We start from the raw sequence: 23424 nt of genomic DNA on the forward strand, positions 1-23424 counted from the left end.
TGTAGTGTTTTTAGGGTACAGTCGCACGGGCGGGGGTTCACAGTAGTTTCTCGCTGGCAGTTTGAGCTGCAGCAGAAAATTTGCCGCAGCTCATACTCGCAGCCGGATACTTACTGTAATCCTCCGCCCATGTGAGTGTACCCTGTACATTCACATTGGGGGGGGACATCCAGCTGTTGCAAAACTACAACTCCCAGCATGTACGGTCTATCAGTGCATGCTGGGAGTTGTAGTTTTGCAACAGCTGGAGGCACACTGGTTGTGAAACACCGAGTTTGGCCACAAACTCAGTGTTTTGCAACCAGTGTGCCTTCAGCTGTTGCAAAAGCTACAACCCCCAGCATGTACGGACAGCGGAAGGGCATGCTGGGTGTTGTAATTATGCAACAGCGGGAGGCATACTACATTGGCTGGGGATGCTGGGGATTGTAGTTATGCAACAGCTGGAGACACACTGGTTTGCTACTTAACTCAGTGTGCCTTCAGCTGTTGCAAAACTACAACTCTCAGCAGTCACCGACAGCCAACGGGCATGCTGGGAGTTGTAGTTATGAAACCAGCAGATGCACCACTACAACTCCCAGCATGCACTTTAGCTGTTTGTGCAAGCTGGGAGTTGTAGTTACACAACAGCTGAAGGTACACTTTTCCATAGAAAGAATGTGCCTCCAGCTGTTGCAAAACCATAAGTCCCAGCATGCCCATAAGGGAATGCTGGGAGTTATGGTGGTCTGCCTCCTCCTGTTGCATAACTACAGCTCCCAGCATGCCCTTTTTGCATGCTGGGAGCTGTTGCTAAGCAACAGCAGGAGGCTGTCACTCACCTCCTGCTGCTGCTGATCGACGCTGCAGGTCAGTCCCGCCGCCGCCGTCGCTCCTGGGGCCCCGATCCCAACATTAACGCTGGGGATCGGGGTCCCCAGCACCCGGGGTGCACGTCCCGCACCCGTTCACGTCCTCCGGAAGAGGGGCGGAGCGGGTGCGGGAGTGACACCCGCAGCAGGCGCCCTGATTGGTCGGCCGGCCCTGCAGGCTCTGGCTATTCGGGGCCGTCTCTGACGGCCCCGATCAGCCAGTAATACCGGGTCACTGGAGACCCGATTGACCCGGAATCGCCGCAGATCGCTGGACTGAATTGTCCAGCGATCTGCGGCCATCGCCGACATGGGGGGGCATAATGACCCACCTGGGCGATATGCCGCGATGCCTGCTGAACGATTTCAGCAGGCATCGGGCACCGACTCCCCTCCGGCTAGCGGCGGGGGGCCGGGAATGGACAGGACGTACTCCTACGTCCTCGGTCCTTAAGGACTCGGAAACGGGGGCGTAGGAGTACGTCCATTGTCCTTAAGGGGTTAAGGGTACGTTCCCACACGGCGTATTTTGCTGCGTATTTGCTGCGTATTTGGTGCTGCGTATTTTCCTACCCATTGACTTCAACAGAGAAAATAAAATACGCAGCAGCAAATACGCCGTGTGGGAACGTACCCTTAGGATTCAAAAAAAATTTGTTTTTGCACTTTCGTTTTTTCCTCCTCACCTTCTAAAAATCATTTCAATTTGACATTCAATTTTGCACCTACAGACCCATATGAGGGCTTATTTTTGCGTCACCAATTGTACTTTGTAATGACATCAATTATTTTATAACATAATCTGCGGTGAAACAAAACAAAATTTATTATTTGTGGGATGAAATGAAAAGAAAAAAAAAAGGCCATTTTGCAATTTTTTAGGGCTTCCGTTTCTACGCAGTGCACTTTTCCATAAAAATTACACCTTATCTTACCTGAGGTGTCAGCAGAGAGCACTGTGGTCAGACCAGAAAGAAAATTCAAAAAGAAAAGAACTTCCTGTGGAGCATACAGCAGCTGCTAAGTACTAGATTAAAATTTTTAAATAGAAGTAATTTATATACAAAAAATGTGAAGAGCTAATTGCTCAGGATGTGCTTAAAACATCGCTATTAATAATTACTGATAAAATTCTTAACAATATATAAAGTGTCCAAGTGAATAAGTAACATACAAACTCGGTCTAAGGTTAGAGAACCGAGGCATACTCCGGGATTTGCAGGGCCCAGCCAGCAGAGATGAGCGAACTTACAGTAAATTCGATTCGTCATGAACTTCTCGGCTCGGCAGTTGATGACTGAAGAAGACACGCCAGAGCCCCGAGGACAGGTAAGTGATCGTCAGCGGACCACACGGGGCACTGTAAACGGCTATCCAGTGGCAGCTGAAGCAGTCTGCGCTGCCAGATAGCCGTTTATGCGATGGCCCCGACATACAATAGCATCGTATGTTGATGCTGCCTTCACCATGCGATGGCCTCTGAGAGTGATCGTATGTTGAAATGATCGTATGTCGGGGGGGTCACTGTACATCTAATTTTTATGTGTCTAGCACCTTTGTTTTTTTATTACACTTTTAATTTAGCTCACTATTCTGCATTTCTCTCAAAGGGAGGGGGCGTGGCCTCACTGTGCAGGTCTCCGCCCCCTCCCTCAGTATGCTGTCTGCTCACATCTCCCCTAGCATTAGCAAAACTACAACTCCCAGCTTGTCCTCACTGACAGTAGCGGGACACAAGATGACAGTGGGAGGATTTTTCCTCCAGCTCTGAGCCCTGCACTCACAGCTGTCAATCAAGGAAGTGTGTCCATGACATAGGAGATGACTCATGGACACAGCAGGACTAGTATGTGTCCAATCAGACATGTGTATGTGTCCAGTTGTTTGACTGGATTTTTCAGTATGAAATACTGAACATTTTCTAATGAAAGCAATTGCAAAACTTATTTGTTATTCAGGCTTTACAACATATCAAAAGTTATCAGTATCTGACAGCCTTAGGCTCTCTGGGCATGATGGGAGTTGTAGTTTTTGCAAGATTTGCAAACGAATCACATAATGGCATAATTTTACACTTTACAACACCCAACTTGCTAATGAACCTGAACCACCATCTGCAGAACTACAAGTCCCAGCATATCCCAATTTGGAGAACTACAGCTCCCTGCATAGTCATCAGTTCTGACAGTACTAGAAAAATCAACTCCCCCCATCCCTACCCATGCTCCCATTTACCGTGCAGCCGCCGCAGACAACCCCTGACCTCTCACCCGGATGTTCTTATTAATAACAAATCCACATTTAACATTTTTTTTTTGCCACCACAAACATGGCCGCCCCCCGCTTCCAACTACCCGTCCACCGCCTTCTACTCGCCCACTTCCGGCGAGCCACTTCCGCCCCTCGCAGTATGGCGCCCGCGACGTTTCTATAGGAACCAGTACTCAGTGTCTTTCTCCGCGCAACTTTATTGAGGTCACTGACGCAGAGACAAGAGGCTGCAGCCCGAGGCAACGGTGCACCATGGGAGTTGTATCCCGGGGTGACGCTTCATGTGTGTATTATTTACATGCTATACACCCCGCACCCTCATCCGTGTGTACGTGCCGTCCGTGTCCGCTCATGTGTGGAGGGGGCAGAGCCCGGAATGCTGCGGAACCATGGCGGCCATCATCTCCATAACATGTCCTGGGTGGCGGGGGGTGCATGCGGGATCTGTGTGTATATAGATATCTATACCGTATATATATGTGTATGTGCGCATGTCTGTTCTCTCTGCACAGCTGTCATGTATGTGCACACGGGTATATACAGTGTATACGGTGTGCAGTGATGTCATGGTGACTGTTCTACTGTATCTGGATTGGACTGTGGGGCCCCTATGTAGTGGTCTGGATGCATGGGGCCCCAATTCTATGTGCTGTGGCCCCTTATTCGACCCTGTAGATGCTCAGCTAATGTATGCAGGGGCCCCCATACTAGATACAGGGACCCCTTATACTGGTGCAGGGGCCCCCATACTAGATACAGGGACCCCCTTATACTGGTGCAGGGGCCCCCATACTAGATACAGGGACCCCTTATACCGGTGCAGGGCCCCCATACTAGATACAATGACCCCCTTATACTGGTGCAGAGGCCCCCCATACTAGATACAGGGACCCCCTTATACTGGTGCAGAGGCCCCCCATACTAGATACAGGGACCCCCTTATACTGGTGCAGAGGCCCCCCATACTAGATACAGGGACCCCCTTATACTGGTGCAGGGGCCCCCATACTAGATACAGGGACCCCCTTATACTGGTGCAGGGGCCCCCATACTAGATACAGGGACCCCTTATACCGGTGCAGGGCCCCCATACTAGATACAATGACCCCCTTATACTGGTGCAGAGGCCCCCCATACTAGATACAGGGACCCCCTTATACTGGTGCAGAGGCCCCCCATACTAGATACAGGGACCCCCTTATACTGGTGCAGAGGCCCCCCATACTAGATACAGGGACCCCCTTATACTGGTGCAGGGGCCCCCATACTAGATACAGGGACCCCCTTATACTGGTGCAGAGGCCCCCCATACTAGATACAGGGACCCCCTTATACTGGTGCAGTGGCCCCCATACTAGATACAGGGACCCCCTTATACCGGTGCAGGGGCCCCCATACTAGATACAGGGACCCCTTATACTGGTGCAGGGGCCCCCATACTAGATACAGGGACCCCCTTATACTGGTGCAGGGGCCCCCATACTAGATACAGGGACCCCTTATACCGGTGCAGGGCCCCCATACTAGATACAGGGACCCCCTTATACTGGTGCAGTGGCCCCCATACTAGATACAGGGACCCCCTTATACCGGTGCAGGGGCCCCCATACTAGATACAGGGACCCCCTTATACTGGTGCAGAGGCCCCCCTTACTAGATACAGGGACCCCCTTATACTGGTGCAGGGGCCCCCCATACTAGATACAGGGACCCCCTTATTCTGGTGCAGGGGCCCCCATACTAGATACAGGGACCCCCTTATACTGGTGCAGGGGCCCCCATACTAGATACAGGGACCCCTTATACTGGTGCAGGGGCCCCCATACTAGATACAGGGACCCCTTATACTGGTGCAGGGGCCCCCATACTAGATACAATGACCCCCTTATACTGGTGCAGAGGCCCCCCATACTACATACAGGGACCCCCTTATACTGGTGCAGGGGCCCCCCATACTAGATACAGGGACCCCCCTTATACTGGTGCAGTGGCCCCCCATACTAGATACAGGGACCCCCTTATACTGGTGCAGAGGCCCCCCATACTAGATACAGGGACCCTCTTATACTGGTGCAGTGGCCCCCCATACTAGATACAGGGACCCCTTATACTGGTGCAGGGGCCCCCATACTAGATACAGGGACCCCTTATACTGGTGCAGGGGCCCCCATACTAGATACAGTGACCCCTTATTCTGTGTTCTGGGTGCAGTGGCCCCTATACTAGTACAGGGGCCCCTTATACTGTGGTCTGGGTGCAGTGGCCCTTATACTGTGTTCTGGGTGCAGTGGCCCCTATGCTGGTGCAGGGGCCCCTTATTCTGTGTTCTGGGTGCAGGGACCCCTTATTCTGTGTTCTGGGTGCAGTGGCCCCTATACTGGTGCAGGGGCCCTTATTCTGTGTTCTGGGTGCAGTGGCCCCTTATTCTGTGTTCTGGGTGCAGGGACCCCTTATTCTGTGTTCTGGGTGCAGTGGCCCCTATACTGGTGCAGGGACCCCTTATTCTGTGTTCTGGGTGCAGTGGCCCCTATACTGGTGCAGGGGCCCCTTATGCTGTGGTCTGGGTGCAGGAGCCCCTTATGCTGTGGTCTGGGTGCAGTGGCCCCTATACTGGTGCAGGAGCCCCTTATGCTGTGTTCTGGGTGCAGTGGCCCCTATACTGGTGCAGGGGCCCCTTATGCTGTGGTCTGGGTGCAGTGGCCCCTATACTGGTGCAGGGACCCCTTATTCTGTGGTCTGGGTGCAGTGGCCCCTATACTGGTGCAGGGACCCCTTATTCTGTGTTCTGGGTGCAGTGGCCCCTATACTGGTGCAGGGGCCCCTGATGCTGTGATCTGGGTGCAGTGGCCCCTATACTGGTGCAGGGGCCCCTTATACTGTGGTCTGGGTGCAGTGGCCCTTATACTGGGGTCTGGGTGCAGTGGCACCTATACTGGTGCAGGGGCCCCTTATACTGTGTTCTGGGTGCAGGGGCCCCTTATACTGGGGTCTGGGTGCAGTGGCCCCTATACTGGTGCAGGGGCCCCTTATACTGTGTTCTGGGTGCAGGGGCCCCTTATACTGGGGTCTGGGTGCAGTGTCCCCTATACTGGTGCAGGGGCCACTTATACTGGGTGCAGGGGCCCCTTATACTGGGGTCTGGGTGCAGTGTCCCCTATACTGGTGCAGGGGCCACTTATACTGGGTGCAGGGGCCCCTTATACTGGGGTCTGGGTGCAGTGTCCCTTATACTGGTGCAGGGGCCCCTTATACTGTGTTTTGGGTGCAGTGGCCCCTATACTGGTGCAGGGTCCCCTATACTGGGGTCTGGGTGCAGTGTCCCCTATACTGGGGTCTGGGTGCAGTGTCCCCCATACTGGGGTCTGGGTGCAGTGTCCCCCATACTGGGGTCTGGGTGCAGTGTCCCCCATACTGGGGTCTGGGTGCAGTGTCCCCCATACTGGGGTCTGTGTACAGCCCCCTCCATACTGGTGCAGTGTCCCCCATACTGGGGTCTGTGTACAGCCCCCTCCATACTGGTGCAGTGTCCCCCATACTGGGGTCTGTGTACAGCCCCCTCCATACTGAATGCAGTGTGGCCCCTGCTGTAGATGGTCAGCTCTTGGGCTCAGTGATGCACATCTAATGGATGCAGATGAGGTGTCTGCGGCCCCTCCATGGTCTCTCCTCCTCCTCTATCTGATGCAGCATCTCTCTCCAGCATCCTCCCCCCCTCCTCCGCTCTCTCTCCATCTCTCCCGGTTCCCTCCTCCTCCTCCTCTTCTTCCCCCCTCCCTCTCTTTTAAATTTCCAGCTGCAAAACCTGACGGGCCGGGTTGTGTTTTTTTTTTTTTTTTTCCTTTTCTTTTTTTTTTTCTTTTTTTTTTTTAGACAATATCTCGTCTTCTCCTCCTCCCCTCTTCCCCCCTTTCTTCTCTTCCCCCGTCTTCTTCTCTTTTCTTAGATTTGCCCTCCCGTCTGTGCCGCCCCTGCTCTCCCCTCCATGCTGGATCTCTCCTCCTCGGCATCTTCCTTCCATCCATCTTCCTTCCTCCTGTCTCTCCCTTCTCCTGCGGTGAACCCTCCTCTCCTCAATGTGAGCAGACTTCTTACCTCCTCCCGGTGTGTCTTCTCCGGGGGACTTTCCATGTCCAGATTTACGTCTTAGCTGTGGAATGATGTTCTATGCTCCCTTCAGAGGTAAACATTGCCTTCCGTGTCCTTAACCTCCCCCCCAAAATATTCAGACCCCTTAAAACTGTCAACTTGCCTCCCCCTCTCCGGTTCTGTGCCAGTCTACTGCTGTGTGTTGTTGTCTTTCTGAAACTTTCTCTCCCGCGTTGCCCGCTTGGCGCTCGCCACACTCTACGTTACTTGTTTTGCTCCTTGATGGTTTTTGCGCTGGGTTGTGCAGCAAACGGTGGTCTTCAACCTGTGGCCCTACTGCTGTTGGAAAACTACAACTCCCAGCATACCATGATACATGCGATCTTGTCCGGGCACGCTTGGCATTGTAGTTTTGCAGCAGCTGAAGAACCACAGGTTAGAGGTCATTGTTGCATAGCCTGCAGCAGGATAAGAGTTGTAGTTTTGAAACAGCTGGAGGGCCACAAGTAGGAGACCTCTATCCGTATGCGTAACCACAGTTGTCAGAGCATGCTGGGAGTTGTAATTATGCAACAGCTGGAGTTTCGTGAGAAAGAAGCCACTGTTTGTTGCAAAGCCTGTAGCTGTCAGTGCATGCTGGGAGTTGTAGTTTTGCTACAGCTGGAGAGCCGCGTATTAAAGCAGTGTTTCCCAACCACCGTGTCTCCAGCTGTTGCATAACTACAACTCCAAACATCCTGGCACTTTCAGTTTTGCGACATGTAGTGGCACACTGGTTGGGAAACACTGGATTCATTGGATATTTGTGGGGAAAAAATGTTTTCAAATCATTTGATTACATGAAATTATACAGATTTGTAAATTACTTCTATATAAAATCCTAATCCTTCCAGTACCTATCAGCTGCTGTATGCTCCAGAGGAAGTTGTTTTCTTTCTGAATTTCCTTTCTGTCTGACCACAGTGCTCTCTGCTGCCACCTCTGTCCATTTTAGGAACTGTCCCGAGCAGGAGAAAATCCCCATAGCAAACCTCTCCTGCTCTGGACAGTTCCTGACATGGACAGAAGTGTCAGCAGAGAGCACTGTGGTCATACTAGAAAAAAAACGACACAACTTCCTGTGGAGAATACAGCAGCTGATAAGTACTGGAAGGATTAAGATTCCTAAATGGAAGTAATTTACAAATCTGTAGAACTGGCACCAGTTAATTTAGAAAAATCACCCCCCCCCCCCTCTGGAGTACCCCTTTAAAGACGCCTTTGCATAACCTGCAGCTATGAGGGCATACTGTACTTTTGAAACACCAGGAGAGCCGTGGGTTGGGAAACAATGTGGTACGTAATGGAGGAGAATGCTGGGAGTTGTAGTTTTGATACAGCTTCAGATCCACTGACTGGGAATCGCTGGTTATTGAGGAGAATGCTGGGAGTTGTAGTTTTGCCACTGGTTGGAGATGAATGTCATAGATAATGGAGGAGAATTATAACCGTTTTCTGATCTTTCACTGACATATTTCGCAAGTACATGTAGAATATTCTAGGTCAGGGTTTCCCAACCGTGACTAAGAACTTTATTGTTCAAAACGCGTCGGTGAACGTGGGTTTTAAAAGGGGTACTCCGGTGGAAAACTCTTCTTATTTATTTATTTTTTTTTAAATCAACTGGTGCCAGAAAGTTAAACATATTACTTAGTACTTGTTAGCTGCTGAATACTACAGAGATAATTATTTTCTTTTTGGAACACAGAGCTCTCTGCTGACATCATGACCACAGTGCTCTCTGCTGACATCTCTGTCCATTTTAGGAACTGTCCAGAGCAGCATATGTTTGCTATGGGGATTTTCTCCTACTCTGGACAGTTCTCAAAATGGACAGAGATGTCAGCAGAGAGCACTGTGCTCGTGATGTCAGCAGAGAGCTCTGTGTTCCAAAAAGAAAATAATTTCCTCTGTAGTATTCAGCAGCTAATATGTACTGGAAGGATTAAGATTTTTTTAATAGAAGTAATTTACAAATCTGTTTAACTTTCTGGCACCAGTTGATTTAAAAAAAATAAATAAATAAATAAAGTTTTCACCGGAGTACCCCTTTAACTCACCAGAGCACTATAAGTTTTTTTGTCTTGTCTTTTTTTGGGGGGATTTTAGGTTTATAATTTTTTATACATTTTTTGTGGAGCTGGAGTCCTTTTCTTCTACCCTTTTGGATTGCTTTTCCCAACCAGGGGGCCTCCGGCTGTTGCAAAACTACAACTCCCAGCATGCCCGGACAGCCGACGGCTGTCCGGGCATGCTGGGAGTTGTAGTTGTGCAACAGCTGGAGGCACCTTGGTTGGGGAAACACTGTTCTAGGTCCATCATGATCATCAACAACCGCAACATCATCATCAGGGCTGAACAGTTCTCCGAAGCCAGGTAGCCAAAATGGCTCATCGCCTCTTCATGTCTATAAAAGTTCCGATTGAGAGACCGCAAAAATAGACAGGCAGGTCCTCGCCACCCTCCTCCATTGTCCCCTGGTGGCCCAGTTTGTATATCATGTTGGTGGAGTGAGATGTGGTGCTACCACCTAGGATTAGTGATGAGCGGCAGGGGCCATATTCGAATTGGCGATATTTCGTGAATCTATTGACGGTTATTCGTCCTATGTTGGCGAAATTCGCATATTCGCTCTGTTCGTTCAATTTTTTTTCCATGCGAAAATTAGCATAAACATTTTCATGGGAAAAACAAATAAAAATATAATGTTCGTGAAAAAAAAAAATATTCGTCATTACGAATATATATATATATATATATATATATATATATATATATAGCACTAAATTATAAATATTCGCAAAGTGCCGATAAAATTACGCATTACGAACATTCGTGCTCAACACTACCTAGGATGACCAGGCGTGGAGACATATGACTAAGCCCCAGGATCGGTATAGAACCAACAGGCCCAAAACGGATGTTATTGTCTGTGATTTAGTCAAGAGGACTACAAGTTCCAGCATGCTCTAGGGCCGGATGAATTCTTACAGCAGCAAATTCGTACCTAGAAAGTAACCGCTGAAAGTGCTCCATAGCAGTGTTTCACAACCGGTGTGCCTCCAGCTGTTGCAAAACTACAACTTCCAGCATGCCCGGACAGCCGTTGGCTGTCCGGGCATGCTGGGAGTTGTAGTTTTGCAACAGCTGGAGGTGCCCTGGTTGGAAAACACTGCCTTAGGCCATGTTCACACGGATGAATTTCTATGCTTCCACTTTTGTTTTTGCAATTTTTTGGATCGCACGCAGAATTTGTGTTGCATTTATGCAGAATTTCTTCCGCTTAAAGGGGTATTCCAGGAAAAAACTTTTTAATTTTTTTTATTTTTTAATTTTTTTTTTTAGATCAACTGGCTCCAGAAAGTTCAACAGATTTGTAAATTACTTCTATGAAAAATCTTAATCCTTCCTGTACTTATTAGCTGCTGAATACTACAGCGGAAATTCTTTTCTTTTTGAAACACAGAGCTCTCTGCTGACATCATGGCCACAGTGCTCTCTGCTGTCATCTCTGTCCATTTTAGGAACTGTCCAGAACAGCATATGTTTGCTATGGGGATATCCTTTTACTCTGGACAGTTCATAAAATGGACAGAGATGTCAGCAGAGAGCACTGTGCTCATGATGTCAGCAGAGAGCTCTGCGTTTCAAACGGAAAATAATTTCCACTGTAGTATTCAGCAGCTAATAAGTACAGGAAGGATTAAGATTTTTTAATACAAGTAATTTACAAATCTGTTTAACTTTCTGGCACCAGTTGATTTAAAAAAAAAAAAATAAGTTTTTCACCGGAGTACCCCTTTAACACACACACATTCAATTCAGAGTCCCATTGATTTAAATTGGACTCTGCTGCCGAATTCCGCAATAAGAATTGACGTCAATTTTTATTTTATTTTTTTATTTTATTTTTTTTATCCCGAATGCAAAATTACTGCAATGTGTACGGTACAGCGGAATTCGCCACAACGTTAACTTCATGTAGCAGAATTTCCGAGCTGAATTTTTCCGCCTGATCAGCACGGAAATTCTGCTGTGTGAACGTACCCTTTTGGGTACGTTCACACAGGCGGATTTATTTGTGGGTTTCCCGCTGCGTATTTCAAAGGGGGCGGGCTCATTGCGGTTGTCCACAGCAGAATTTCCGCTGCAGAAAATACGCTGCAAGCCCCATTGAAGTCAGTAGGGTCTGCGGTGGATTTTTGGATTCCGCCTCAAAATCAGCATGAATTTCCCCCGGCCTTTATTTTTATTATTTGTTAGTTTTTTACCTTGATATTGCTCTGTATTTTCTGCTCAGTCTCAGTCAGATTCACAGACTGGGAAGGGGCGTTCCCCAGCAGGCATGACATCATCTGAAGCCATACAGGGGAGAACTTCCTCCCTCACTCTGCTACACACAGCCCAGAGCAGTTCAGTGTGAGATGAGCTATGATTGGCTAAGGCTGCACACACCTCCCCTCAGCACTCCAGACTGCATTTCCTGATTTTGGACTTCTGCCAGGCCAGTAGGAGTCCAACGTCTGTGCAAGAGATGGGGGGAAATGTGCTCTGGACAAGTAGGGAGACACCTAGTGGCAGCTAGCGACCATGGACGTCTATACTTGTCCATGCGCCGTTAACTGGGTAGGGTGCGGGCTCCCGACTCCAGCCTGCATCATACCGGCCGGCCCCCAGCTGATTCCTGTAGCTGGGGGCCGGCGATAATAGCCGACATGCGGCGATAACCGCGGGAAGCTATTAACCCTTTAGATCGTTGCTGTCAAGGTGCCTTTATCCCGTCTCTGGCAGGACCAGGCTTTATCAATGGAGTGCAGGGCACACAGATCAATGTGGTTTTATGGAACCACATTGATCTGTATGAGGAATTAAATGATTCCTCCTAAAAGTCCTCTAAGGGGACTAAAAGTGTAAAAAAACAAACAAAAAAAAAAAACACACACATTAACCCATTCCTTATTAAAAGTTTAAATCATCCCCCTTTTCCTAAATTCCATATAAAAAATATATAAACATTAATAAAAATAAACATGTGGTATTGCCGCGTGCATAAATGTCCGAACTATAAAAATATGTTGTTAATTAAACCGCACCATTAATGGCGTACGCGCAAAAAAATTCCAAAGTCCAAAATTGCGTATTTTTGGTAACTTTTTATACCATAAAAAAATGAATAATATGCGATCAAAAAGTCTGATCAAAACAAATATGGTACCAATAAAAACTTCAGATCTCGGCGCAAAATATGATCCCTCATACAGTCCCTGATTTTTTCCAGAAGTGCGACAAAATCAAACCTATTTAAGTAGGGGATCATTTTAACCGTATGGACCTACAGAATAAAGATAAGGTGTCATTTTTACCGAAATATGCACTACGTAGAAACGGAAGCCCCTAAAATTTACAAAATGGCATTTTTTCTTCAATTTTGTCGCACAATAATTTTTTTCCCCGTAGATTTTTGGGTAAAATGACTGAACTCATTACAAAGTAGAATTGGTGACGCAAAATATGTTTTTTAGGTGCAAAATTGAAAGGGTTTTGATTTTTAAAATGTAAGGAGGGAAAAACGAAAGTACAAAAAACAGAAAAATGCTTGGTCCTTAAGGGGTTAAACACAAATAAAACATAGAAAACTTATTTTTTTGAGTAGATTAGAAAGATTTTTTTTTATTTTTTTTTTTACCATAAGGAGTGCAATAGCAAAAATTTGTTTTAAAGGGGTACTCTGGTGCTTACACATCTTATCCCCTATCCAAAAGGATAGGGGATAAGATGCCTGATCGCGGGAATCCCGCCGCTGGGGACGCCCACGATCATGCACGCGGCACCCCGTTTGTAATCAGTCCCCGGAGCATGTTCGCTCCGGGTCTGATTACGGTCGACCGCAGAGCCGGCGGCGTGTGACGTCACGCCTCCGCCCTCGTGTGACGTCACGCTCCGCCCCTCAATGCAAGCCTACGGGAGGGGGCGTGATAGCCCCCTCCAGCGGAGTACCCCTTTAAAGGGGTACTCCGGTGAAAACCTTTTTTCTTTTAAATCAACTGGTGCCAGAAAGTTCAACATATTTGTAAATTGCTTCTATTAAAAAACCTTAATTCTTCCAGTTCTTATTAGCTGCTGAATGCTACAGAGGAAATTCCTTTCTTTTTGGAACACTGATGACATCACGAGCACAGTGCTCTCTGCTGACATCTCTGTCCATTTTAGTAACCATGCATAGCAGATGTATGCTAAGGGCAGTATGGTGGCTCAGTGGTTAGCACTGCTGCCTTGCAGTGCTGGGGACTTTGGTTCAAATCCCACTAAGGACAACAATAAATAAAGCATTATTATTACAATAACGTCAGCAGAGAGCACTGTGCTCGTGATGTCATCAGAGAGCATTCCAAAAAGAAAAGAATTTCCTCTGTAGTTTTCAGCAGCTAATAAGTACAGGAAGGATTAAGATTTTTTAATAGAAGTAATTTACAAATATGTTTAACTTTGTGCCACCAGTTGACTTAAAAGAAAAAAGGTTTTCACCGGAGTACCCCTTTAACGTGACTGCAAAGATGCCGATGCGAGAAATCACACAGTTGCAATACAGTGGGAAATATGGACACCACAGATCTGTGCTCGTATTTATATATTTCAGCTGGATTTTAATCCGCTTTTTATTGAGTCAGGTCTTAAACTGTGCTGGAGGAAAGCCTCATGCCGGTCATATTTAGGATCTGGAGATGCGTTTGTAGACCGAACATACTCTGCACCCGTGTAAAATTGCGTTGTGCACACTCACGGATGGTATTACTGATGTATGGATATCCCACAGACAGTGCCAATAAGGCTTAAAGGGGTACTCCAGTGGAAAACTTTTTTTTTTAATTTTTAAATTTTTTTAAATCAACTGGTGGCAGAAAGTTAAACAGATTTGTAAATTACTTCTATAAAAAAATCGTAATCCTTCCAGTACTTATTAGCAGCTGTATGCACCACAGGAAGTTCTTTTCTTTTTGTATTTATTTTCTGTCTAACCACAGTGCTCTCTGCTGCCACCTCTGTCCATGTCAGGAACTGTCCAGAGCAGGAGAGGTTTGCTATGGGGATTTGCTCCTGTTCTGGACAGTTCCTGACATGGACAGAGGTGTCAGCAGAGAGCACTGTGGTCAGACTGGAAAGAACTACACAAAGCATACTGCAGCTTATATGTACTGGAAGGATAGCACCAGTTGATTAAAAAAAAAATGCTGCTGCAATGTGATACCGTATCAGTGATATGAATGAGATTTTAATACACTGTATCCACACCGAAAAATGTATTTGCCCGGAAATTGATCGGTGGTGCGAATCTGAAATCTGCCATATGTCAGTTCACTGCGCAACTTTGATGGGATGGGGGGGGGGGGGAGTTGTAAACTGCAGTAAAATAAAAAATTTTGCTAATTTTGCTGTAAATCTGTAGAAAAAAAATCCAAAATTGCAGTTTTTTATAATTAAAATTTTTTTTTTTTTTTTTAAGCATATTTTAAATTTCGCTGCATTTTTGCTTCCGTTTAATGTATGTGTTTTAGACATATGAAAAAAATAAATGAATAAAAAATTATTATATTTTTTTGCGGATGCTTAAAATGGATGTTACTCAATCCAATTCCCATTGACTTGCAAAAAAAACTATTGCAACATGTCCTTTTAAAAAAAAAAAAAATTTTTGTGTACACAATAGCATTGTATACATTTAAAATTAAATGTACTGTAATGGAAACCAAGACAGAAACGCGGCGCTAACTCACCTTAATCTGTGCAAAATTTCCCCGGTGACTAGAGATGAGCGAACTTACAGTAAATTAGATTCGTCACGAACTTCTCGGCTCGGCAGTTGATGACTTATCCTGCATCAATTAGTTCAGCTTTCCGGTGCTCCGGTGGGCTGGAAAAGGTGGATACAGTCCTAGGAAAGAGTCTCCTAGGACTGTATCCACCTTTTCCAGCCCACCGGAGCACCGGAAAGCTGAACTAATTTATGCAGGATAAGTCATCAACTGCCGAGCCGAGAAGTTTGTGACGAATCGAATTTACTGTAAATTCGCTCATCTCTACCGGTGACTAATCTGCACCAAGTTCCACACACTTTGGCGTAGATTTGTCTTTGCAGATATTTCGTGCGAAATTTCCCATTTTTTTTTTTTTTTTTTTTAAATAAAGCTTTCTGTTTGCCAAGCAGCAGCCACATTACGTTGGCACCATTGCTCAGCAGTACAGGTGGCACATCTGAGTGCGTAGGGGGGACATTAGGTTGTGTTCGCGCTCAATGTATGCGCCAATTGAAATGTTCCTATCTACTGCTCCACAACCAAATAAATGCGGCAGTTTTTGCGCAGAACCCAGACCGAGCATATACCCGAATAATCCTGAGTATTTACACGTACAGTATCCTGCGGATATTTGATGCTACCGATTTTTAATGTAAACTAAATGGCCCTGATTTACTAAGATTGTCTGTCTGGTTTCTTCCAGTGTTTTTTCCCGACTTTTTTTTTTTTCTTTTTTCTCACACGTATTTATCAATGTGTCGCACGTGTCGGGAAAAATTTGTCGCACGATATTACATTCTATCGCACGTGGAAAAAAAAGTGTTGCACAGGAAAAATAAACCCATGCAGATAACTTTGCTGCTGCAATGACCTGGTGAGCGCCACTGTCCAACGTTCCACTGCTCTGACAAGACACCAAGAGCCTGCAGGTTAAAGGGGTATTCCAGGAACTGGCTCCAGAAGATTTGTAAATTACTTCTATTAAAAAAAATAAAAATAAAAAAAAATCTTTATCCTTCCAATAATTATTAGCTTTAGTTTAGTTTTTCTTTTCTGTCGGACAACAGTGCTCTCTGCTGACATCTCTGCTTGTCTCGGGAACTGCACAGAGTAGAATAGGTTTGCTATGGGGATTTGCTTCTACTCTGGACAGTTCCCGAGACAGGTGTCATCAGAGAGCACTCAGACAGAAAAGAACAACTCAACTTCAGCAGCTGATAATTATTGAAAGAATTAAGATTTTTTAATAGAAGTAATTTCTATATATATATATAAAAAAGTTTTTTCCTGGATAACTCCTTTAAGCAAACTCCTAAATAAGGGTCAAAATGAAATGTTCCAAAGGATAAATCATATATCTTAACAGGACATGTGACAAAGACATTCATCAAATTAAGTACGCAGTTAGGGAAATGACGCTAACATTTAATTGTAAAAAGTCTTGGTTAGTAAATATTTATGTAAAAAGGAAAGGGAGTTAACAAAATCAAAAATTTCACTTAAAGGGGTACTCCCACCCTAGGCATCTTATCCCCTATCCTTTGCATGCGGCCCCCACCTGTTTTTTCACCGGAACCGCTGGAGGGTCTGAGTCGCGACTACGGGAACGGAAGTCCGAGACTTCAGGACTCCGCCCCCGTGTGAAGTCACGCCCGTCCCCTCAATACAAGTCTATGGGAGGGGACGCCCCCTCCCATAAACTTGCATTGAGGGGACGAGCGTGACGTCACACGGGGGCGGAGTCCTGACGTTGCGATTCAGACCCTCCAGAGGTTCCGGTGAAAAAACAGGTGGGTGCCGCATGCAATAATGCGGGGGTCCCCAGCCGCAGGACCCCCGCGATCAGACAGCTTATCCCCTATCCTTTGGATAGGGGATAAGATGTCTAGGGTGGAAGTACCCCTTTAAAGATATAAAAATTGGCATAGTTAGAAAGTTAGAAAAGCAATCAATGAATTTTTTTTTTAATTCAAGATAACTATAGTAAAAACCTTCATCAAAATTAACTACAAAAAAGTAAAAAAATTTAAAAATAAAGTAAAAGAAAGCAAAGGTTGAAAAAAAAAAAGAGAAGAAAGAAAAGAAACAAAATATAATTGAAAAAAAATAAAATAAATAAAAAGCTACTTAGGGGACAAAGTAACTGGATTTTCAAAAAAAACCCACATTTTGTAAATTTTTTTAACAGATCTCCGGCACCTCAAGGCTAGCGGAATCTCGGCTGCATAACCCCGCAGGGGTATATTTACATGTGAATGTACTCATAAGGTTACATTCACCTATACAGGATCTGCAACAGATAACAATTAAATGATTAAACACAGCATAAAATCTGCAGCAGATCCCGTATGTGTGAATGGACTTTGAGGCCCATGCGCACAGGGTTAATCTCCTTAGCTCTGCTTTGCCCAGAATTGGCGCATATTTCACGCACAATTATGCATTGGAAATAAGCATTTAAAATCAAAGTCCCATTGACTAATGGGCTTTTCCGAGCAGATTCTGCTTAAAGAATGAACATGTTAATTCCTTCTGTGCAATCTGGACCCGCATCGGAACTACCGTAGTGTGCAGTGAGCAGCAGAGTCCCATTGAAGACAATAGGAGGCTGCTGCATCGGAAATTCTGTACTGTGAAGTACGTTCCCTCAGAAATTCCTGACTTTTTTTCAGCGGAATCCACTTGGATATACATTGCCATCTATGGAGACATGTCCGAGCGATCCTCGCGCAGCAGACGGAATCCCTGCATGGAATATATACAGAGGGAGATCCCGTAGTATGAACGTAGCCTTAAAGGGGTTCTCCGTTTGAAATATCTTATTCAAAGGGACCCCCGTGATCTCTGGGCCAGCAGCGGTGGTGTCCGGAACATGATAGCTTGCAGCTTCCGCATTCGTAATGTCACGCCCCCTCCATTCATGTCTATGGGAGTGGGTGTGACCGCTAGTACATAGCCATCACGCCCCCTCCCATAATCGTGAATGGAGGGGTGTGCAGCCCGCATTGCCAGTCATCAGACACAGAGCGAAGTTCGCTCCGTGCACCGAATGACAGGGGTGCCTCGCCAGAGATCGCGGGGGTCCCCAGCGGCGGGACCCCTGCGCTCTAACATCTTATGCCCTATCCTTTAGATAACACACGTACTTGCAGCCCAGGGCGGTGTCCCTCTGAAGATCCGATTCTTTCTTTGACTAACTGCGAACCGGAGATGGGCCTGCCAAGGGAATTTGAATATTCATGGGCGCTGGTCAGTCAGTTTAAAAAAAAAAAAAAAAGGTAGCACGTATCAGAAAAATGATACCAATAAAAAGAACAGTTCATACCCCCAAAAATAAGCCCTTACTCAATGGTGTAGGAAAAAAAATAAAAAAAGTTACGTCTGTTCAAAAATGAATGGCAGAAAAAGAATTTTGCTCAGAAAAGAAAAATACAAAGCTCTATAAAATGGGTATCGCCATAATCGTACTGACCCACAGAATAAATATAACATCACTTTTACCGCACAGTGTACACCATAAAAATTATATATATATATTTTTTTTTTTTTTAAACGCCAGAAATTTTTCTACTTTTTCACAATATTTTGGAGTTTTTCACAAAGAATGCTGCATATGTCAACAAAAATGCACCACTTATATAAAGTACAATATGTCTCGGAATCAGTCTGCTCAGAAAAAGAGTTCTAAAGTTATTACCATTTAAAAAGATAAATGTCAAAAAAAAAAAAAAAGCCTGGCCATTAAATGGGCACTGTCACCAACTTTATTTTTTGATATGTTGTAATACTTATGTACTACAACATTTCTCTAATATAGTTTTATTATTATTTTTTTTTAAATTAAAATGGTTTAATTTACATTTGAAAACCGGCCACTAGGGGTCTCCCTCCTAGTGGGCGGCTGCAGCCTGGCGTGACGTCACGCCTGAAAAAGGACCGATGCGGCCGGGCATCAGTCCTTTTTCATTCAGCCTGCGCTCGCTCCCTGCCTGTCAATCAGACAGGCAGGGAGCGAGTGCATTGGCTCCCCGGCCACTGGCTGGGAGACCACTCTTCCCGCACATCGCCGCCTCCTCTGCCGCCTCCGCCTCGTCGCCGCCGCTGTCCCTGCACGCCCGCTGCCGGACTCTGCAGTAAGTGTATTGGGGGGAGGGGGTTTGTGATGGAGGGAACGGGGTATGGCGCGCACGGGGGGGGGGGGGGGGGGGGGGGGTGTGTGCTAGCGCCGCATGTAACTAACTAACTAACAGTTTATCTACACAGGGTGCCTCCAGCTGTTTCAATACTACAACTCCCAGCATACCCTGAAAGCCAATAGATGTCAGGGCAAGCTGGGAGTTGTAGTGATGAAACAGCTGGAGGCACCCTGTGTAGATGAACTAAGGGCGGAAGTCGGACCCCCAGCAGGCATCAGTGACGTGGTGCCTGCTGGGGAAGTCTGCCTGGTAGTGAGCACACTGCCAGGCAGACAAAAGGCATTTTTAATATAGTAAAAATTAAAAGCAGGGAGGGGGTTAGGGATAGATGGGTAATAGGCAGGGACAGAAACAAAAATAGGATGGTGGGAGCTACTCTTTAAGGAAAAAAAAATGGGTCCGTTCTTAACCCCTTAACGACAATGGACGTCATGGTGATGTGGTACTTAGCGCACCATGACGTAGATTTATGCGCCGCCATGATCGCGAGCACCTGAGCGGTGCTTGCGTCATGCCCGGCAGGTCCCGGCTGCTATCAGCAGCCAGGGACCCGCCGGTAATGGCGGACATCCGCGATCGCCCGGATGTCCGACATTAACCCCTCAGATGCCGTGACCAATACAGATCACAGCATCTGCGGCAGTGCGGATCTTTGAATGGATGATTGGATCGCCCGCAGCACTGCTGCGGGGATCCGATCATCCAGCATGGTGGCTGGAGGTCCCCTCACCTGGCTCCGGCCGTCTCCCGGGGTCTTCTGCTCTGGTCTAAAAAAAATGTAAAATAAAAAAGTTAAAAAAATGTGAAAAATCCCCTCCCCTAATAAAAAAGTAAAACGTCCGCTTTTCCCATTTTACCCCCCAAAAAGCGTAAACAAAATAATGAATACACATATTTGGTATTGCCGCGTGCGTAAAAGTCTGAACTATTAAAATATATTGTTAATTATCCCGTACAGTGAACGGCGTAAACGTAAAAAATAAAAAATGTCCAAAATATTTGTTTGGTTGCGCCGTACATTTTATGGTAAGATAAGTGATGTCATTACAAAGTACAATTGGTGACGCAAAAAACATCCCTCATATGAGTCTGTGGATGGAAATATAAGAGAGTTATGATTTTTAGAAGGCGAGGAGGTAAAAACGAAAATGCAAAAGTAAAATTGGTCTGGTCCTTAAGGGGTTAAAGGGGTACTCCGCTGCTCAGCGTTTGGAACAAACTGTTCCAATCGCTGGAGTCGGCGCCAGGAGCTTGTGATGTCATTGCCCCGCTCCCTCATGACCACGCTCCGCCCCCTCAATACAAGTGTATGGGAGGGGGCGTGACGCCCCCTCCCATACACTTGCATTGAGGGGGCGGGGTGTGACATCATGATGGGGCGGGGCTATGATGTCACAAGCTCCCGGCACCAGCTCCAGTGTTCGGAACAGTCTGTTCTAAACGCTGAGCAGCGGAGTACTCCTTTAAAGGGTTAAGTAGCCATGACATGCTCCTATGGGTTGTCACTCACCCATCTAGAGGTCATAAATGCGGGGCCTCGTAGCTGTGCCCTCCATTTACTGTATTATTTTCGGTCGGTGCAGCCGTTCCGGACGGTGACATATATATATATATTTTTGGACATTAGAATTGTGCCTATAATCTTGCACAATAGTGTCATTTGAGTGACCCCTTTATTGGATCCAATGTTGACTCTACTTATTACTATTCCGGCGGCGCCCCTTCGCTGTTTTCCTTCTTTTACAATATATAATCTTACTGCTGTTTTGGGATTTTATTATATGAATCTGGAGGTTCTGGATGAGCAGTGTTGTGGAGCTTATGGAATTGTAGGAGGAATTTCCGCTGAAGATAAACGACGTTGTGGTCTCTGTATATCTCTTAGCCGAGCGCGGTCACTGATGGGATGTATCTATAGGATAATGCACCCCCCATGGTGACATGTGATCTAGGAAGCGTCCCGCGCTGTCATCCTGCATATTACTCTGCCATATGTTTCCTCGTATGTCACATCGGGGGGTTCATTATGTGCTACAGTGCACAAGTAATATAAATATCTGCTCCTATACTGACCTACCTGTATCAACATTAGTGTTGAGCGGCATAGGCCACATTCGAATTCGCGAATATTCGCGAATATATGGATGAATATTCGTCATATATTCGTGAATATTCGCATATTCGTTATACTCTCGTTTTATTTTCGCATATGCGAAAATTCACGTATGCGAAAATTAACATATGTGAATATTAGCCCATACAAAATTAGTATTCGCGAAAATTTTCGCACGCCAGTCTCGCACAGTAGTATTAGAGCCTTCTTTACACCACACAAGCTGGAAGCAGAGAGGGGTGATCACTGTGATGTGTACTGCGAAGAGAAAAAAAAAAAATAAAAAAATACGAATATTCGTAATTACGAATATATAGCGCTATATTCGCGGAATTCGCGAATTCGCGAATATGTGATATTCGCGAATAATATTCGAATTGCGAATATTCGTGAGCAACACTAATCAACATCCTGCTACACGGCTCATAAAGGGGTCCGCTCCACATATAATAAAGTAATGTACAGTGGTCCCTCAAGTTACAATATTAATTGGTTCTGGGACGACCATTGTATGTTGAAATCATTGTATGCTGAGACTATAACTCTATGGAAACCTGGTTATTGGCTCTGAAGCCACCAAAATGTCATCCAAAAATAGGAGAAAAAAAAAGTGAGGATTAAAGAAAAATAAGTAGATAAAGAAAATCCTTATATATAAATGTAAGAAAGATCTGCTGGGAGCTGTAATCACTGTCTATGTCAGTGTTTGCCAAGCAGGGAGCCTCCAGCTGTTGCAAAACTACAACTCCCAGCATGCCCGGACAGCCAAAGGCTGTCCGGGCATGCTGGGAGTTGTAGTTTTGCAACCGCTGGCGGCACCCTGCTTGGGAAACACTGGTCTATGTAGAGGACAGGAGCTTCTTCAGGGTCCTGTACAGAACACAGTGTCCTAAAAAAAGTAACATGGAGCCGGGTACAGAACATGTAATGCCTCCCTGTACTATAGGAGGCGCTACCAGACAGAAATTCAGTGCATGCACTTCAGTAGTACAGGTGTTAATGTCCATTCTGATTGGTCGGTTCTTCCAGCCATTGACACTTTTAACAGATCTGGACTGTTTGTACATCGTACGTTGAGTCTGGTTTCAAGTTACAATGGTCCAGAAAAGACCATTGTATGCTGAAACTATTGTAAGTTGAGGGATCACTGTACTTCCATTATAAGTCTTGGAAGTCTGAGCTATTTTAAATGGCATGAAGCCCATTGACCATAGGCAATAATAGACCTGAATGGAAAAGGTGTCTGAGCATTCTTTGTGACCTTTAAAGGGGTACTCCAAAATTTTTTATATTTTTGTAAATTACTTCTATTTAAAAATCTTAATCCTTCCAGTACTTATAAGCTGCTGTATGCTCCAGAGGAAGTTCTTTTCTTTTTTAATTTATTTTCTATCTGACCACAGTGCTCTCTGCCGACACCTCTGTCCATGTCAGGAACTGTCCAGAGTAGGATCAAATCCCCATAGCAAACCTCTCCTGCTCTGGACAGTTCCTGACATGGACAGAGGTGTCAGCAGAGAGCACTGTGGTCAGAATGGAAAGAAACACAAAAAACAAAAGAACTTCCTGTGGAGCATACAGCAGCTGATACGCACTGGAAGGATGAAGATTTTTTTATAGTAGTAATTTACAAATCTGTATAACTTTCTAGCACCAGTTGATTTAAAAAAAAAAAAAAAAAAGGGGTTTCCACTGGAGTACCCCTTTAACCCATTAAGGACCGGGGTTTTTTCCGTTTTTGCATTTTCGTTTTTTGCTCCTTGCCTTTAAAAAATCATAACTCTAATTTTGCACCTAAAAATCCATATGATGGCTTATTTTTTTGCGCCACCAATTCTACTTTGTAATGACGTCAGTTATTTTACCCAAAAATCTACGGTGAACCGGAAAAAAAAATCATTGTGAGACAAAATTAAAAAAAAAACGCTGTTTTGTAACTTTTGGGGGCTTCCGTTTCTACGCAGGGCATATTTCGGTAAAAATTACACCTTATCTTTATTCTGTAGGTCCATACGATTAAAATGATCCCCTACTTATATAGGTGATTTTGTCGGACTTCTGTAAAAAATCAT

General features: G+C 45.6%; 2 protein-coding genes across 17 annotated transcripts in view; one reads left to right on the plus strand and one right to left on the minus strand.

The window, feature by feature from the left end:
- The window catches only part of CUTA (cutA divalent cation tolerance homolog), a 33298-nt gene extending 25973 nt beyond the window's left edge, over nucleotides 1-7325 (minus strand). Inside the window, exons 1-2 of one of the 5 annotated variants that reach the window (XM_056539487.1) lie at nucleotides 3090-3137; nucleotides 1790-1853 (exon numbers count right to left, since the gene is read on the minus strand). Coding sequence is in view for 2 of the 5 variants with exons in the window: in XM_056539484.1 (XP_056395459.1) it covers nucleotides 3442-3562 (121 nt within the window). In the remaining 3 variants the exon portion in view is untranslated. Of the gene's footprint in view, nucleotides 1-1789; nucleotides 1854-2106; nucleotides 2141-3089; nucleotides 3227-3441; nucleotides 3801-7217 lie in introns of those variants that run through there. The other 4 variants (XM_056539488.1, XM_056539484.1, XM_056539486.1 and 1 more) reach the window with 4 other exon arrangements.
- Nucleotides 3259-23424, plus strand: part of SYNGAP1 (synaptic Ras GTPase activating protein 1) — a 343920-nt gene continuing 323754 nt past the window's right edge. For 11 of the 12 annotated variants that reach the window (XR_008847792.1, XM_056539466.1, XM_056539472.1 and 8 more), the window contains exon 1: nucleotides 3259-3408. Coding sequence is in view for 11 of the 12 variants with exons in the window: in XM_056539466.1 (XP_056395441.1) it covers nucleotides 3378-3408 (31 nt within the window). In the remaining variant the exon portion in view is untranslated. Of the gene's footprint in view, nucleotides 3409-7014; nucleotides 7305-23424 lie in introns of those variants that run through there. The other variant, XM_056539469.1, reaches the window with a different exon arrangement.

The sequence above is a fragment of the Hyla sarda genome, chromosome 9, assembly GCF_029499605.1.
Source record: "Hyla sarda isolate aHylSar1 chromosome 9, aHylSar1.hap1, whole genome shotgun sequence".
NCBI lineage: Eukaryota > Metazoa > Chordata > Amphibia > Anura > Hylidae > Hyla > Hyla sarda.